Here is a 16943-nt window from a genome sequence, read left to right as displayed (position 1 = left end):
TCAACAAGGATCATGTGGAAGGCTTTGCTCATTCGACTGACGCCTCAGTCTCCTCCCTCCATTACCAATCCATTGCCATCTTGGAAACATCTCCTTGCTAGTTGTATTGTTTACCATTTCGGGAACAGAGAAGTTAATTGGTAAGCCAGCCTCCTTGAATATTTCTTTCTTGATGGTTTTAAAATCTTGTGGCATACCCGCATGAGCACATAAAACAGCCCAAATGGAAAGGTCCAGCAGTACTTAATGTGTTCTGCTCTCAACATGCCTGTCACTTCCCTCAATGACGCTTTTGCAAAGTAACAAGGGCCAAAATCAGCAAAAATAGAAATTGTATTTCCTTCCCACATCCACTCATGTTTTTTATGTGCGGAGTCAGTTCTGGTCCATCATAAAGCTGTGGAAACAAGTAATGTCCCATGCTTTATCATCAGGTTTGGGTCCTAAAGCCCTATGAGCGCGTTCCACTTTAATCTCAGCTTTGACCAGGTCTTCCTCTTTGGCACGATTAACATGAGACAGTAAAAGAAACTTGCATATGGAGATAACCACAGACTACAGTCCTCATAGGCGGGGGTCTCCGGTGCCTTTCTAATCCACAAATTGCAGCACCTGGACCTGTTCTTCAGGTCCTCCAATTTATCAGCCAATTGTGCCTGCTCAAACTAGATCTCTTTCTGTTGTTCAGCAAGGCACTTCAAAGGCTTGGCCAGGCTCGCGTGTCCAACTCATCAACACGATTGCCCAGTGCGGCCATATCCTCTCTCAGGTCAGCCATCATTGCCAACAGTTTCTGTTTGTCTCTCTTCATATTGTTGCATAAGCTTTGGAACCATTCCCAAAATTCCTCCCTGGAAGGTAAGTCACTGGACCCAGTACTCAGGCATGTTGCTGACAATTGAGATTCTGCTTCTTCTGCACGGTTTTTTAAGGCAGAATCGCCATCCTCAGCCAGTTCCACAGCATGCTTACTGAATGAATATTGCTTCAGACCCACCATTTTTTCGATTAGCCGCCATCCTCTTAATGAATCCTCTCAATATGAGGTGAAAAATCATTCATTCAAAAATGGATGCAGAGTTGCAAGGTGGATTGAAATTGAGAGGGACGGGAGCTCTAGATCAAGCGTCCTTCTTGGTCAATGACATCACTTCTCCCCATTGCAACCTTTTAAGCGCTTCTGAATTACCAAGAACAGAATCTCTCATTGATTTGCGACCTCCATGAAAGGACTGACTTCGCAGAAAACTGTTTTCCCTAGACTCCTTAAGTTTAAGCAGACTGAAAAAAAGCCTTTAATTTTTCAGTTTATCCTTTAGTAACTTGTGCATTTCCCTAAAATGCTTGACCAGCTTCTTTAAGTCCTCACCAGAAAGGAACTTTCCTGTGAATGGTAAACTGGCGAGCTGCAACAGACCAAATGTCCACCACCCCATTTCTCAGCCATATCAAAATGCCTAGCCGCCACAGAAGACACCACACTTCAAGCTGAGGTCAAAAGATATCAGTAATAAAGGCAACTGCACCTTCCAGCCTCTCTACCTCATGCTCAGAAAAACCTGCATCAGAGCTGGCTACCGGTAGCTGCTCAACCCAGGGCAAACCAGTTCATGCCATAACACTAGAACAGGGGTCGGTAACCCATGGCTCGCGAGCCAGATATGGCTCTTTTGAGGGCTGCATCTGGCTCGCAGACAAGTGTCGCCACACTTCGCGGTTCCCCGCTGACCCAGCTGCTCCCCGGTCCTCCGCCGCCCGGGCTTAAAATGCTGTCAGCCCGGGCGGAACGCGGCAGGACAGCTGGAGTCAGCGGCACCGGCGTGCTCTCTTCTCCTCCCCCCCCGCGGCCCGGAAGAGGAGCATCGGGTGCCTGCGCGGGAAGAAGAGACCTGTGGTCTCTTCTTCCCGCGCAGGCACCCGATGCTCTCCACTCCTCCCCCCCCTCTTCCGGGCCGCGGGGGGGGGGGGGGGAGGAGAAGAGAGGAGAAGAGAGCACAGGTCTCTTCTCCCCCCCCCTCCTCTTCTGGGCCGCGGGGGGGAGGAGAAGAGAGCACGCCACGACTGGAGTCATCCGGGTGCCTGCGCGGGAGTCTTCCAGCGCAGGCACCCGATGCTCTCCACTTCCTCTTCCGGGCCGCTGAGTCAGCGGCACCGGCGTGCTCTCTTCTTCCCGCAGCCCGGAAGAGGAAGTGGAGAGCATCGGGGTGCCTGCGCGGGAAGAAGAGGCCACGCTTGTCCGACGGGAAGAAGACTGCAGCGCGGCTCGGAGGAAAATGAAGAGTTTCAACCGCGGCCGATGGGACTCCGCCTTCGCCTCCGCGAGGGCTGAAAATGAAGGAGGTTAGCGTTGGGAGGCGGCTGCTGCTGCGAGTTCCCGGGGGGGGGGGGGGGAGAGAGAGAGAGAGAGTGTGAATGAGCGAGCAAGCATGTGTGTTTGAGATCCTGTGTGTGTGAGTGAGAGATTGCATGTATGTGAATGATTGAGAGCCTATGTATGTGAAAGAGAGTATGTCTGTGATTGAGAGCCTGCCTGTGAGAGAGAGAGCATGAATGTAAGTTTACCATTGGGAACCTGTATGTGTAAGTTTGTGATTGAAAACCTGTTTGTGTGAAAGAGTATGTGTGTATGATTGAGATCCTTTGTGTGTGAGAGAAATCATGTGTTTGTATGATTAAGAGCCTGTGTGTATAAGTAAGAGAGAGATCATGGGTGTCTGTGTGTGATTGAGAGCTGATTTAGGTGAGGGAGCATGTGAGTATGTGATTGAGAGCCTGTGTGTAAATGAGAGAGAGAGACCATGTGTGTCTGTGTGTGATTGAGAGCTGGTTTAGGTGATGGAGCATGTGAGTATGTGATTGAGAGCCTGTGTGTAAATGAGAGAAAGAGAGGACATGTTTGTAAGCATGTGAATGAGAGTCTGTGTGTGAGAGAAAAAGACAGCATGTATTTATGTGATTGAAAGCCCGTGTGTGTGTGTGTAAGCGTGAAAAGATAGACAGCATGTGTGTAAATGTGTAATTAAGAGCCTATATGAGAGAGAAAAAACATGTGTATATGTGAGTACTGAGAGCATGTGTGTATAGGTGTGTCATTGAGAGCCAGTGTGAGAGAGAGCGCTGGTATGTGACTGAGAGAGGAGAAAGTTCCAAGCAAACCACCCCACCTCCTGCTAATTCAGAACAATCTCAGGACACCTGGATATCAAACGTTCCCAGGTATGCAGAGCAAAAAAATTTTTGTATCCTTATTTTTCATTACTGGATCTTTGTGTCTGCTAATTTGAAATATTTTGTTGGTATCTGGAAATGTTTTATATGAGTTTTTAATTATTGGATATTCCACTCATCAGCTGTTTCGAAATATGTTCTTTTTGTTAGTACAGTTTTACTGCTGATGATTTTATATTTCTTGATTTGTTTTATAAGGATGGGTGATGTTTCTTTTTTCCTTTGTTACACTGCATACAGAGACTCTGGCTTGTTGCAGTTTCCAATTCTGTTTTTTCTGCATGCTTCTTGTTATGCGTTTTGGTCTCTTTATTCTATGTTAGGTGAGGGACAGCAGGTGATTCAGGTGAGGTTTTCTGCTGGCGTGTAGTTTCTGTGTAGGACTCTATAGCAGCCTGACTTGGTCCGTTTTCCTAATAGGAGATGTATTGGTGTCTTAAGGCCTGGTGTAATATTTTCAGAGACTTATTGTACTTTAAAAGTGTGATCTTACATAAAATGCACACATTTACTTGTATTTAGTTTTAAACATATTGTATGGCTCTCATGGAATTACATTTTAAAATATGTGGCGTTTATGGCTCTCTCAGCCAAAAAGGTTCCTGACCCCTGCACTAGAACATACTGCCGCCCAATGAGTTACAGCCGTGACCTCAAAAGCCCAATTTGCCTGGGTATCCTTGAGAGCTGTACTCTCTTCAACCAGGACAATCATCCTCTTAGTGACAGCTGACATTAAGATAGCTACTTTAGGCAATCTTAATTGTTCTAAGACCTTCTCAGGCAGGGAATATAGCTTTTCCATAGCTCTGTCCACCTTCAGTCCTGATCTTGTATATCCCACTTGCAGAAACCAATGCTTTAGCTGTATATTAAAAGAAGGATCTCGTGGGCCTGCTGAGCCCCTCTAAAATGAGGATCCTCCCCCTCCTAATTCAGTTCCACTTTTCTCTGTTCTTTTTGTACTTGATACCCAGCTCTGCAAGAGAATGGGCTATGATGGCTGGAAGCTCCTCTCTTTGAAAGAGCAGGACTACCTTAGAGTCATCCTCTTCAGGCACGGGGATTTCCCCCCTTCCTCCAACTCATCCGGTTTGGCTCTGGCTCCTCTGGAAGGTCCTCAGGAGATACTTCCAAACATATCCTTCTCCATAGCCACAGAATCAAGATCTAAATCCCTGACTGGTTCCAACCTAAAGTGTTTAGAGCAGGAAGGGACTATGGAAGACCCTTGAGTAGCCTCCTGGAGCCACAGTAATACCAATCTTAGAACCCTTTTAAACAAAAAAGCCTTATGCATTAAAAGCATGAATTCCAGTGAAAAAGGCTCCCCCCAAATCATGGCCCTCTGGAGCTATGGCCCGTTTTCTATGTGGCACACCAACCTCCCCTGAAAAGAGGCCAGGATCAGCGGATCGGGGAAGACCTCACCACATTCTCCATCCAGAACTGGAGGGCTCAATGCAGTCGTTGTTCATGATGGGACCCAATATAGAGTCCACTGTCTTTTTTTTTTTTTTAAATCCAGACTTTTCAATCTCCCCAACCAAACAGGAATTGCCCAACAAAAACTCCCCAACATACCTTATATCATAGTCCAGAGATCTGGAACACTCCTCACCTACCCCGACATGCGGGATACTTTTTCCTATGTTTAGCAGGAGCCATCACAGAACCACGCAATTGTGCACTACTCCCAAGACAGCTGCTTTTTCTCTCCCCTTCCCTGCCAATTCGAGTCTTGTCCAATGCCCTACACTGCAGAGGACTGCTGACCTCTGTCTCAGAGTGCTCCACTGGAGCTCAAATGCCGACTGCCCCTCCATAGCAGAATTAGAATTTGCACCCCATATCTCCTCTGTTCTTTTTTCTTCTTTCAGCTGTTAAATAGGTAACAAGAAAAGGTTCACTTCCCTAACAGAGAAAAATCCAGTCAAGCAGCAGCATGGGGGAGAGAGGAGAGGTAGAAGGTTGAGGGAAGCCAACACCACTGGCCTTCAACTCCCACTTAGTAAAGAACAAGAGCACCAAGGGGGGCCACTGACTCCCTGCTCATTCCTACTCGACCAGAAAGATAGCTCCAAGAGACCTGCCCACTTCAGGGAGCAATTTGTCCATCAAACCAGCCAGCTGCATATAAGACATCGCTATCACTTCCTGGAGACAGAATACTGGAAAGATGCAGGTGGCACAGTTCTTTAAATACAGCATTGAACACTGAAGCTTTGATTCTCTGTCTCCATCTACAGGTGGGGGAGAAAAATCCATCAGTCTGGACTGGTCTAGTGGGCGACGAGGAATATCCTTTCCTCTTTCCTGCCCTTTAGTCTCCTCTGAGCTATTCTCCTGTGTGTCTGTGTTTCCTCCTGGCTGACATCCCATATTCTTATACGTAATCTATCTAAAACCAAAGTACACTCAAGTTCCATCCATTTCCCTGCGGCTCTCACTATTGATTCTCTGCTTGTGTTTTCTGGCCTTTGCCAATGATTTTGGGTATAGTCCTTGACCCCATCCTTTTTCTCTGCACATGTGCTACCTTTCTCTGCTTCTTCCTCTAACACCAGGTAGACCGTTTCAACCAATTCTGGTCTTCCTTCGCCTTTCATGCCTGCCATCCTTCTATTCACTTTTGTCAAAACTACGCTATCCATATCCTCTCTCATTGCCCTATTCATAAACTAAACTCTTAACGAACTCACACTGGCTCCTTGTCATTGTCCGGTTGTAAGAGGTTACCAAACCTACTTCAAACAGAGGTATGCTGACCATATGCAGCAGAGGTATAAGACTTTTAATCAACTGGGAAGAACAAATCCATCCACAACTATGTCTTGTAAGACATTCCATAGTCAGTCACAACATTAAATAAAAATTAATTTTCTTAAAATTGTTTCAATTGTTGTAATCTAAGGAAGCACATTCATTCACAAACACACATATACTGTGAGTAAACAGAGCACATCTTCTAGCTCTTCCTACCTGTATGATTTAAAAACCAGAAGAGGACTGTGATATGCTCCAAAAGGAAATGGTCTAATTTCCGTTTGGTTCACTTGTGCTGTAACAAAATCCATGTCCATAGAAATTTCCTGAAAAATGAGAAGAAAATATGTATTTGAGGCAGGACATAAGCTACCATAGGTACCGGATAGCAGAAAAGAATTATAGTTGGAAAAAACAACAAATAATTGTCATCACCTGACCACACCACCACTTGTCCTTTGGCATCATGGGTAAGGCAGTGCTTTCTGAAAACAACTCTTCCAGGCCGCCAGCCTCAGAATGGAGCCTTCTCAGCTCCTCTAGATTCAAGCCCAAGAACAGCTCGGGTTCCTCCACAGCCTTCTTGGCAGGTTTGCCTACCCCTTCTTTGTTTGGCGTCATTTCCGGCTGCTTAAGATTGGGTTTAGTAGAGTTGGATTCTCGAAATGATCGTCTTCGTGCCCTGCTGGACGCGGACAGAACTTCCTCCTCCATGTCATTCTCCTCTGCATCCAAGGTTAATTTGTCTTGAGTGAGGTCATGGCGGGAAGGCTGTGGTAATACATATTCAGGTTCCTCTTCCAGGGTTGGGACAATGCTTGGCTGCTCTTTGCTTTTCAGAGCATGTGCCTCCTTCAATTTCTTAATCTTCAGGGCATACTCAGACTCCAGCTGTTGTAAGCGTTTCTTCTCCAAAGCAATCAATTCTGCAGATTGCTTTTTTGGACTTGCTGAAGGAATCTTCTCCAGCTTGAACATTTTGTTTGGCTGCAAAAAAAAAAAAAAAAAAAATTTAATTAAAAAGGCTATAATCCATATCTAGTCTTGAATGAAACTAGAAACAAGAAAAAGCTTGCACTATAAATCCACAATTTCTTACTAAAACTAGAAAAAACACCCCAAGTATTAAACCAAAGTGCAGTAGAAGTCCCTTGCAGACATACTCCAAAGTTGTCTTGTTCCCGTTTTCGTTTTCCAATTTCTTGGCTAGCCACTGCTTTTGCTCGGGCAAGCTCTTCACCATATTTTAATGCCAAGGATTTCTTCACCAGAACCCGTTGCTGAACTTTGTGTATCTGTAGGAAAAAAGAATTTTATAAACAAACACCTAGTTTCTCACACTTTCAGCAGAGAATATTTGTAACATTTAAAAACAAGACAGTGGGCCTTCACTATATTCTAGGGACCAGCAGCATTCCAATTATAGATATTCTGTTATGCAATGCACCAGAAAGAACCCATTTTGGCAGTGCTACCTTCAACACCTGGCAGAGTAACAAAGCAGATGACAGAAAAAGACCAACTAGATCAATCTGTCTAGTTATTCCACACTAAGCCTATATCCCGGCTGAAAGCCACAAAAGTTTGACCACTAGCAGAATAATTGTTCCCTATCCAAGTCAGTTTTTGTCATCTTCCGCGCTGTGACCTCATACGTCATTCAAAATCTATCCCTCTTCACCTATTCTTACTACTAAGTTCTGTAATAACAGAGTTACCAAAACTAAATACATCAGGCTTCCTACATCCCAGTAGTCTTGCTGGATGGACCAAAGCCACTAGCAACCCATTTGGATCCTGCAAAATTGTGGTCTATTGGTTCCAACCGGCTACCCCATAGCCTCCACTATTACACACTGCTTCCTTTAGCCACCCTTTGTCTTCCTTATCACTTTTCCCCTTGCCTCTGTTCTTGAGGAAGAGTTGTTTGCAAAACTGCCACCTCGCAGGCCTGTTCATCATCCTCTACATCTGTCCCAAGGGTGCTTAAATTCTGTCCCAGTACTGGTCCACCTCTCCTGATAGGTTATTCCCACAGTGAGGTGATTATGTACGCTTCTGCTGAACCTTCCTCCCTCCCTCCCACCAACTTCATATCACAACCCACAGTCCTCGGAAATTCTCTTGGGAAATGTACCTTTCCCATGATTAACTGAAGCCTATCAAATATCTGACTGTCTATCATAGCCCCTCGTTACCTTCCAAATACACGACGCGTGTCTCAAACCTTTCATTTTAGGACTTGTATTGCAGGCCCTGTATTATTTATATAGCCCCTCTCTGAACTGTTTCCATCTTCTCAAAGCCTTGGCAGAGATAAGGCATCCAGAACTGAACAGAGGACTCAAGGTGGGGTCTCATTAGTGACCTACACAAGGGCATCATCTTTTTCTTGCTGACACTATTTATGTAACCAAGCATATGATTAAATGTTCCCTGTTTTATTATACTGACTGGCTACCTTAGAGAGATCTGGGAATTCTCAGATGGCCTCAAGTTACCACTTCTTGCCCTTCTTTAAAAAAATTAAAAAAGTAACCTCAAAATGACTTTATACTTTTCAGCGCTGAAGCTTATTTTCTAAACCTTTAGCTATTCTTTAGTTGTATTCATTACACCAAAATCCATGTTGGGAGTCAGACCTTCGTGATCTACTAGCTGAAACCCATTTAACCCAATAAGGCCAAATCAGCCTACCTTTAGATTCTCAAGCTGGAGCTGTGAGTTGCCTCTTGAATAGAGACTGTTTACCATCTCATCTCCCCACCACAATGCTGCAGGCTATATTGAGTGGTCACACTCCTCTCCCACATGTCATTGCAGGACAACTACAAGACCTGGCTTGCTGGGGTAGGGGAGGGGCTGCTCGCCTTCAAGGGGGCAGGTTGTGAGGATTTCTTTTGGTGTTTGAAGGCAATGGTATAGGATATTATCCCTTCCCTTGTGACAGAAGGGGAAGGGAGGGATAGTTATTACCTTGTATTATATTAATGCATATTATTGCACATTTCAGGAATTCTAGCTTGAATTCCTTTGCTAGTTACGCAGACAGCCAAAGTCTGAGATTGCACTGTAGAGCTAGGCAAATAGCAGAAACTGCTTAAGGCTGAATATGTGACAAACTAAGTTAAGGAGCAAGCAAACATACACCAGTCATCTAGATGGCTTCTCTGGTTAGAATCCCATCTGTGCTGATGCACTGTGGCTGACGAGGCCCAGGATATGCAATTAGAAAAAGAAACTTCCGAATTTATTCACATAAGGCAAGAAAACCAAAGATAACAGACACTGCATGCTAGGAAATATTCATTAAATGCTAAAGTTTACCTTATATAGGAATAAGTAAGTTGTTCACTGCTTAACTTGACCATTAGATCACGTAGGCAACATGTGAACTTATATATAGGTATTAATTACAGGAATTTAATGAATATTAAAATAGAGCATTGGATATTGACTGATTTGTTAATTGCTTATTATTCCTATCTAGAGATCATAGATAAATGTGAACTAAAATTTTTGACAAAGGCTTGCTTATTTAGATTCCTGGTTTTGATGGTAACCTGCTTCATCAGTTCGCATGCAATCTGATAGGTAGAGTAAAAGAGTAAGTCACTGAGTGCATTCTGCCTATCACTGGTTATTATGAATTTTACTTTTGCACAGAGTTTGGCAGAAAGATACAAAGTCAAGTTTGTGGCCTTCCGTGGAATCCCAAAAAGTTTTTCTTTAGGGCTTTTCCACAATATGGAGAAATTTTAAATTTACCTATTGATTTCCTTTCTTTTATTCCTGCTACACTAGACCAGAATGATTTGAGTGAGTTCCCCTTCAAGCAGCAGGAGGTAGGAACATAAGATATGCCATACTGGGTCAGAAAAAGGGTCCTGTGTCCAACAGTGGCCAATCCAAGTGACAAGTACCTGACAAGTACCCAAACATTAAATAGATCTCAAGCTACTATTCCTTCTTGATTAATAGTTTATAGACTTCTCCTCTAAGAACTTATCCAAACCTTTTTAAACCCAGTACACTAACTGCCATAACCACACCCTCTAGCAATGAATTCCAGAGCTTAACTATGCACTTAGTAAAAAAGAATTTTCTTCAATTTGTTTTAAATGAGCTACTTGCTAACTTCATAGATTGCCCCCTAGTCCTATTATCTGAGAGAACAAATAACCAATTTCAAATAACTTGTTCAAGTCCTTTTGTGATTTTGTAGACCTCTATCATATCTCCCCCTCCCCCGGTCATCGTCTCTTCTCCAAACTGAACAGCCTAAATTTCTTAGCCTTTCCTCATAGGGAAGCCGTACCATGCCCCTTATATCTTGGTCGCCCTTCTCTGCACTTTCTCCAGTGCAACTATATCTTTTTTGAGATGCGGCTACCAGAATTGTACACAGTATTCAAGGTGCGGTCTCACCATGGAGCGATACAGAGGCATTATGAAATCCATTGTTTTATTTGCCATTCCCTTCCTAATAATCCCTAACATTGTTTTCTTTTTTTGATCCTCACAGCTCACTGAGCTGACAATTTCAATGTATTATCCACTATGAAACCTAGATCTCATTCCTGGGTGGTAACTCATAAGACAGAACCTAACATTGTATAACTACAGTAAGGGTTATTTTTCCCTAAAATGCATCACTTTGCACTTGTCCTCATTAAATTCATCTGCCATTTTGAAGCCAAATCTTCCAATCTCACAAGGTCCTCCTGCAATTTATCACAAGCCGCTTGAGATTTAACTACTCTGGATAATTTTGTGTCATCCGCAAATTTAATCACCTCACTCGTCGTACCCCTTTCCAGATCATTTATAAATATATTAAAAGCATCAGTCCAAGAACAAATCCCTGAAGCACTCCACTGTTTACCTTTTTCCACTGTGAAAACTGACCATTTAATCCTACTCTGTTTCCTGTCTTTTAACCAGCTTGCAATCCAGAAAAGGACATCACTTCCTATGACTTTTTAGTTTTCTTAGAAGCCTCTCATGTGGGACTTTGTCAAAAGCCTTCTGGATATATTTTAAAAAGTTTTTATTATGAGTTTTTGCCTCTATGGCCAACTTCATTTCAAATTCTCTCTTCGCCTGTCTTATCAATGTTTTACACTTAGCTTGACAATGCTTATTCTTTTTCCTATTTTCTTCAGATGGATCCTTCTTCCAATTTTTGAAGGATTTTTTTGGCTAAAATAGCCTCTTTCACCTCACCTTTTAACCATGATGGTAATAGTTTTGCCTTCCTTCCACCTTTCTTAATGTGTTGAATACATACGGACTGCGCCTCTAGGATTTTATTTTTAAACAATGTCCATGCCTGTTGAACACTTAACCTTTGCAGCTGCACCTTTCAGTTTTTTTCTAACTATTTTCCTCATTTTATCAAAGATTCCCTTTTGAAAGTTTAGTGTTAGAGCTGCAGATTTACTTATTGTCCCCCTTCCAGTTATAAGTTTTGTTTTTTTTATTATTTCTTTATTGGAATTTCAAAATTACAAATAAGAATTCCATTCTTACCATAGATTATAGCATATCAACCTTACAAAAACAGGCAATAATACTTAACCAAAACTATTACATAAACTATAACCTTATTTTACCAAGAAATCTGAGAGATTAGAACTTAGGTAATCAAATGGAGCAATTTTTTACCAATCAATTTTTATGAAAACACAACAGAAAGTGGTCGAATAATTCTTCTACCTGTTAACTAACAGAAATTCAAGCTGTTCCTCCTTTGGAAATCAGGAATTTTTCCAAATACTCCGGTTCAAAGAAAACATAACGCTCATTCTCTAATGTCATAACACATTTACAGGGAAACTTGATCAGGATTTGTGCTCCAAGAGCACGTGCTCTAGTACATAAATTCAGAAATTTCTTTCTACGTATCTGTGTTGATCTAGCTACATCTGGGTATACCCATATTTTTTCTCCCAAATACAATTTTTCCCTATTTCTCAAAAAATTCCTCAATACGTTATCTCTTTCAACTGGGGTTGCAAATGAGACAAGTAATATACCTCTTTTTTCTATCTGTTCCTCTTGTGAGGTTTCTAGAAACCCCGATAGATCTTCTAAGGGTGACCGAGAAATTCTATCACTCCTAGGAACATCTGTAACCCTTACAGATACCCCTTCCACTTCTTGCCTCTTTGAAGTGTCAGGCATAAAATATACTTTAATTGTGTTTGGAATGCCCGAAGGGGGAAATAGCAACACCTCTCTCATATATCTATTTAATTGATCTTTAGGAGAAATAATTTTACATTTTGGGAAATTTATCACTCTCAAATTGTTATATCTAAGGTTATTTTCCAGTCTTTCTAACCTCTTATCTGTTCTAGAGTCTTCCTGAATTAAGTTTACCTGAACCTCTTTAATCTTAACAATCTGAGAATCCAGCTCTTGAATTTTGACAGAGTTGGATAACACAACTGGGTTAACTATAGTAGATTGTTCCTGAAAGCATTTAAAAGCTTGTGTTAAAGAAATTATAGTCTTCTCAAATACAGAAACAGCATTCCAAATTGTATCTAAAGTAACAACTTCTGGCTTCTCCAAAAGAGTAATCTCAGGAATGTTAAACGGAGCATTTTGAAACACCTCCCCCGATTTCTTTTTATCTGTTATATTTCCCCCATCTGGGGTTCCTGGTAATGTTATACCAGAACCACTTACTGTCCGGATGTTAATTTCTTTCAGGGCGCTCAAAACTTCCTCGCCCTGAAATTGACCATATCCCGAACCAGCTGTGGCTCCCTCGATCGTATTCCCTTCCTGGGGCACTTTAGGTCTCAGGGGGTCTACAGTCACTGCTGGTCTGATATGGATTGGAGGAGGGGGGGTTACAGGGGCCCCAGGGCTCAGAGATATTTCGTCGAGAGGTACTGGAGATTGCTCCTGTTCCCGTAACTCAACCGACGCTCCTGGGGTATCAACGACCGCGGAGTAGAACTCCTTAATCTTAGTTTGCACTGGGGAAGGTAAACTTGGGGTCGAGGTTCCTTCCCTTTTCTTTTCGTATGCGGCATTTAGGAATTCAGTTCAAATATAAACCAGAAAAGAGCTCTGCTTACCGACGTCTTCCTAACTCAGTTCAATCTCCCAGTGAGAGCCGTATGCTGTAGAGGAGTGAGGAGAAAAAACAAATCTTCCAAGAAATTTTCAAAGTTGAAGGGATCTCTCGAGCCAACCAAAGCCGCGCGCGCGGCTTAGGCAGCGCGCCGGCGTCGACTGCGCGCCGCTGCACACCAAGATTTTAAGGGCGAAGTCCCGGCAGCGTCCGGAAGTGATGTCACGACACACCCCCTTCCTTACCGGGGCTTAGAATCTGTTCTTTGTAGACTCGCTAGCGTCGAGAAAAGCCTCCTAGGCAGGAACAAGTCCACACCTCCTCTCACACCAGATACCGCTCTGTCTCTCTCGCTGCACGCCAAGATTTTAAGGGCGAAGTCCCGGCAGCGTCCGGAAGTGACGTCACGACACACCCCCTTCCTTACCGGGGCTTAGAATCTGTTCTTTGTAGACTCGCTAGCGTCGAGAAAAGCCTCCTAGGCAGGAACAAGTCCACACCTCCTCTCACACCGGATACCGCTCTCATAAGTTTAAATTTGATCATGTTATGATCACTATTACCAAGCGGCCCCACCACCGTTACCTCTCTCACCAAATCCTGCGTTCCACTAAGAATTAAATCTAAAATAGCTCCCTCTCTTGTTGGTTCCTGAACCAATTGCTCCATAAAGCAGTCATTTATTACATCCAGGAATTTTATGTCTCTAGCAAGTCCTGATGTTACATTTATCCAGTCAATATTGGGGTAATTGAAATTTCCCATTATTATTGCACTGCCAAACTGGTTAGTTTCCCTAATTTCTCTTAGCATTTCATCATCTGTCTGACCATTTTGTCCAGGTGGACGGCAGTATACTCCTATCACTATACTCTTACCCAACACACATGGGATTTCTACCCATATAGATTCTACTGAGCATTTAGTCTCTTGTATGATCTTTATCCTGTTGGACTCTATACCCTCCCGCACATAAAGTGCCACACCCCCACCAAGTTGATCCTCCCTATCATTGCGATATAATTTGTACCCTGATATAGCACTGTCCCATTGGTTATCCTCCTTTCACCAAGTCTCTGTGATGCCAATTATGTCACTCATCATTTGCTGCTATATACTCTAACTCTCCCATCTTACTTCTTAGACTTCTGGCATTGGCATAGAGACATTTCAAATAGTGTTTTTTGTTTGTATTAACCACATGCTTTTCCGTTGTTAGGGATAATTCGGAAATCATTAGCTTTGGTGATTTTTTACATATAGGCATATGAACTATGTTTGCTTTTAATGGAACATCTCTGTTGGGATGCCCTAACTCTCCTGTTTCATTAGTATCCTTCAAGGATACATTTCTCCGAACCATGCACTGGTGAATGACTGTCTACTTTCCCCCTTGTTCTAGTTTAAAAGCTGCTCTTTCTCCTTTTTGAAAGTTAGTGCCAGCAGCTTGGTTCCACTCTGGTTAAGGTGGAGCCCATCCTTTCGGAAAAGTCTCCCCTTTCCCTAAAAGTTTCCCCAGTTCCTTACAAAGCTGAAATCCCTCTTCCCTGTACTATCGTCTCATCCACACTACTTGTTCTATGTATCATTGTTTCGTTTCAATGTAAACCGGGGTGAAGGCATGCGCTAAACCTCGGTATATAAAAGCTTCAAATAAATAAATAAATAAATAAACTCTGGCGCTCTGCCTGCCTCTGGGGACCTGCACGTGGAACAGGAAGCATTTCAGAGAATGCCACCCTGGAGGTTCTGGATTTCAGCTTCCTACCTAAAATCCTAAATTTGGCTTCCACAACCTCTCTCCCACATTTTCCTGTGTCGTTGGTGCCCACATGTACCACGACAGCTGGCTCCTCCCCAGCACCGTCTATAATCCTATCTAGGTGACGCGTGAGGTCTGCCACCTTCGTACCAGGCAGCCCTCACGTCCACCAGCCACCCTGCTATCTACATTTCTAATAATCGAATCATCAATTATGATGGCCGGCCTAACCCTTCCCTCCTGGGCAGTAGCCCTGGGAGACTTGCCCTCAGTGCGAGAGGACAATACATCACCTGGAGAGCAGGTCCTTGCTACAGGATCACTTCCTGCTACACCAGGATGATGTTCTCCTACTGGAAAACCTTTCTGATCCAAGGCAGCACTGTGGCTACCAGACTGGATTTGGGACTTGGCTACTATGTCCCTGAAGGTCTCATCAATGTACCTCTCTGTCTGCCTCAGCTCCTCCAAGTCTACTACTCTAGCCTCCAGAGATCGGACTCGTTCCCTGAGAGCCAGGAGCTCTTTGCACCGAGTGCACACATACAATCTCTCACCGGCGGGTAAAAAATCATACATGAGACATGGCCCTGAGTCCATCTGCTACCCGCTAGGAAAACAATATTCTTCACCAATTTCATATATTAAAATACTGTATGTTTGTCTTTATTAGACTGTAAGCTCTTCCGAAGAGGGACTGTCTCATATGTAAACATATCACATACATACACAACACAAAATGCAAATTAAAAGTTCTGTTTAACTATTTTCTCTTCTAAGGACACATCTATAGGAAGAAAATTTACCATGCAAGTGAAACCAGTTAAACATTGTCTGAACTGAAGTAGCAGAAATTGTTGACAGGAATTTTCCTTTGCTAAACACTTCCCAGATGGGAAGTGAAGAGGAATAAACTCCTGGATAAAGACTGTAAAATCTCAGCAGCTGGCTAACCAAGGTGGCACAGTCACTTTCTACTCTTCTAACTTTACAGTAATAAGCTCTAGTGTTTTGCAAATGCTTATTTACGGCTACTCTGGACTCAAGGGAACTAAAGCTTATCCAAACGAACAGGTGGTAAAGATTTGCAACATAAAAAAAAAATTAAAAAAAAAAAAAACCGCCAATGCCCAGGATACTCCAAAAAACGGAAAAGGTCTCGTTTTCCATATGGCACCTTGAGGCATGGAGAGTCCTAGAACTTTAGGTATAAGCATGAATTAAATCTGTTGAAAGTGTGACGTCCCCCTTTAAAAGAAAAAAAAAAAAAAAAAGGTCAGCACTGATGTGTAGTTGAAGCAACGTCTCAAATAGGTAGAGATTAGCTTACTTGTTCTTGAAGTTTTTTCAGAAATATCTTATTGGCGCTGAGGATCTTTTCTGTGGCTTGCATCTGTTCACTCAGCTTTGCAATTTTTGCTTCAGCGATCCGAACAGCTTCCTTTTTCTTGGCCTCTTGCTGCAAGAGATGTTTCAGCATAGACTCATCTTTCATTAAGAGGACACTGGAAAAGAGAAGTGTGATCTTAGAAAGGTAACTTCACCTTATCAGGACAACGTATGTGGAGGGCCATTCTCTATTCTCGATCTCTTCTGCCCCTCCCTACAGCTTTCACAAGATGACAGGGCACAGACAGAAAATGAAGTTTCGTCTAGGGTTGGCTCCTTCAACTTATTTAAGACACCAACGTGCAGTGTAATAGTACATTTCTTCCTCTCTTCAAGGGGACGAGTAGATTATACTCACGATACACGATGTGCGCTGTAGTGAGGGGGCTGATACTATTTAGTGTCTACAGGGAGAATGCACAGGATGAGTGCAGTGACAGGATACGGTGGCACCTCAGATAGTCTATTGTTCCCCCCTTCCAAAAGGGTGATGTGGTACTCCCCTGGGCTTGACACCCAGGGCAGCAACCCTTCTTGCTCAGCCCCTCCATGGGCTTTACAGAAGATGCCTAGTCCAGTACATCCCAACCCTCTCTTGGAGCCACACCTAACCAGTCAGGTTTTCAGGATATCCATAATGAATATGCATGAGATAGATTTGCATAGCTTGGAGACCCAGTGCATGCACATTTCTCTCATGCATATTCA

General features: G+C 43.2%; 1 protein-coding gene across 1 annotated transcript in view; it reads right to left on the bottom strand.

Annotated features, from left to right (window-relative positions):
- The window catches only part of ZFC3H1 (zinc finger C3H1-type containing), a 220457-nt gene that overhangs the window by 124056 nt on the left and 79458 nt on the right, over positions 1–16943 (bottom strand). The window contains 4 exon segments of the mRNA XM_029597179.1: positions 6211–6320; positions 6430–6981; positions 7158–7289; positions 16177–16351. Coding sequence (XP_029453039.1) covers positions 6211–6320; positions 6430–6981; positions 7158–7289; positions 16177–16351 — 969 coding nt within the window.

The sequence above is a fragment of the Rhinatrema bivittatum genome, chromosome 4, assembly GCF_901001135.1.
Source record: "Rhinatrema bivittatum chromosome 4, aRhiBiv1.1, whole genome shotgun sequence".
Taxonomy (NCBI): Eukaryota; Metazoa; Chordata; class Amphibia; order Gymnophiona; family Rhinatrematidae; genus Rhinatrema; species Rhinatrema bivittatum.
This window is presented reverse-complemented; position numbering and strand designations above follow the sequence as displayed.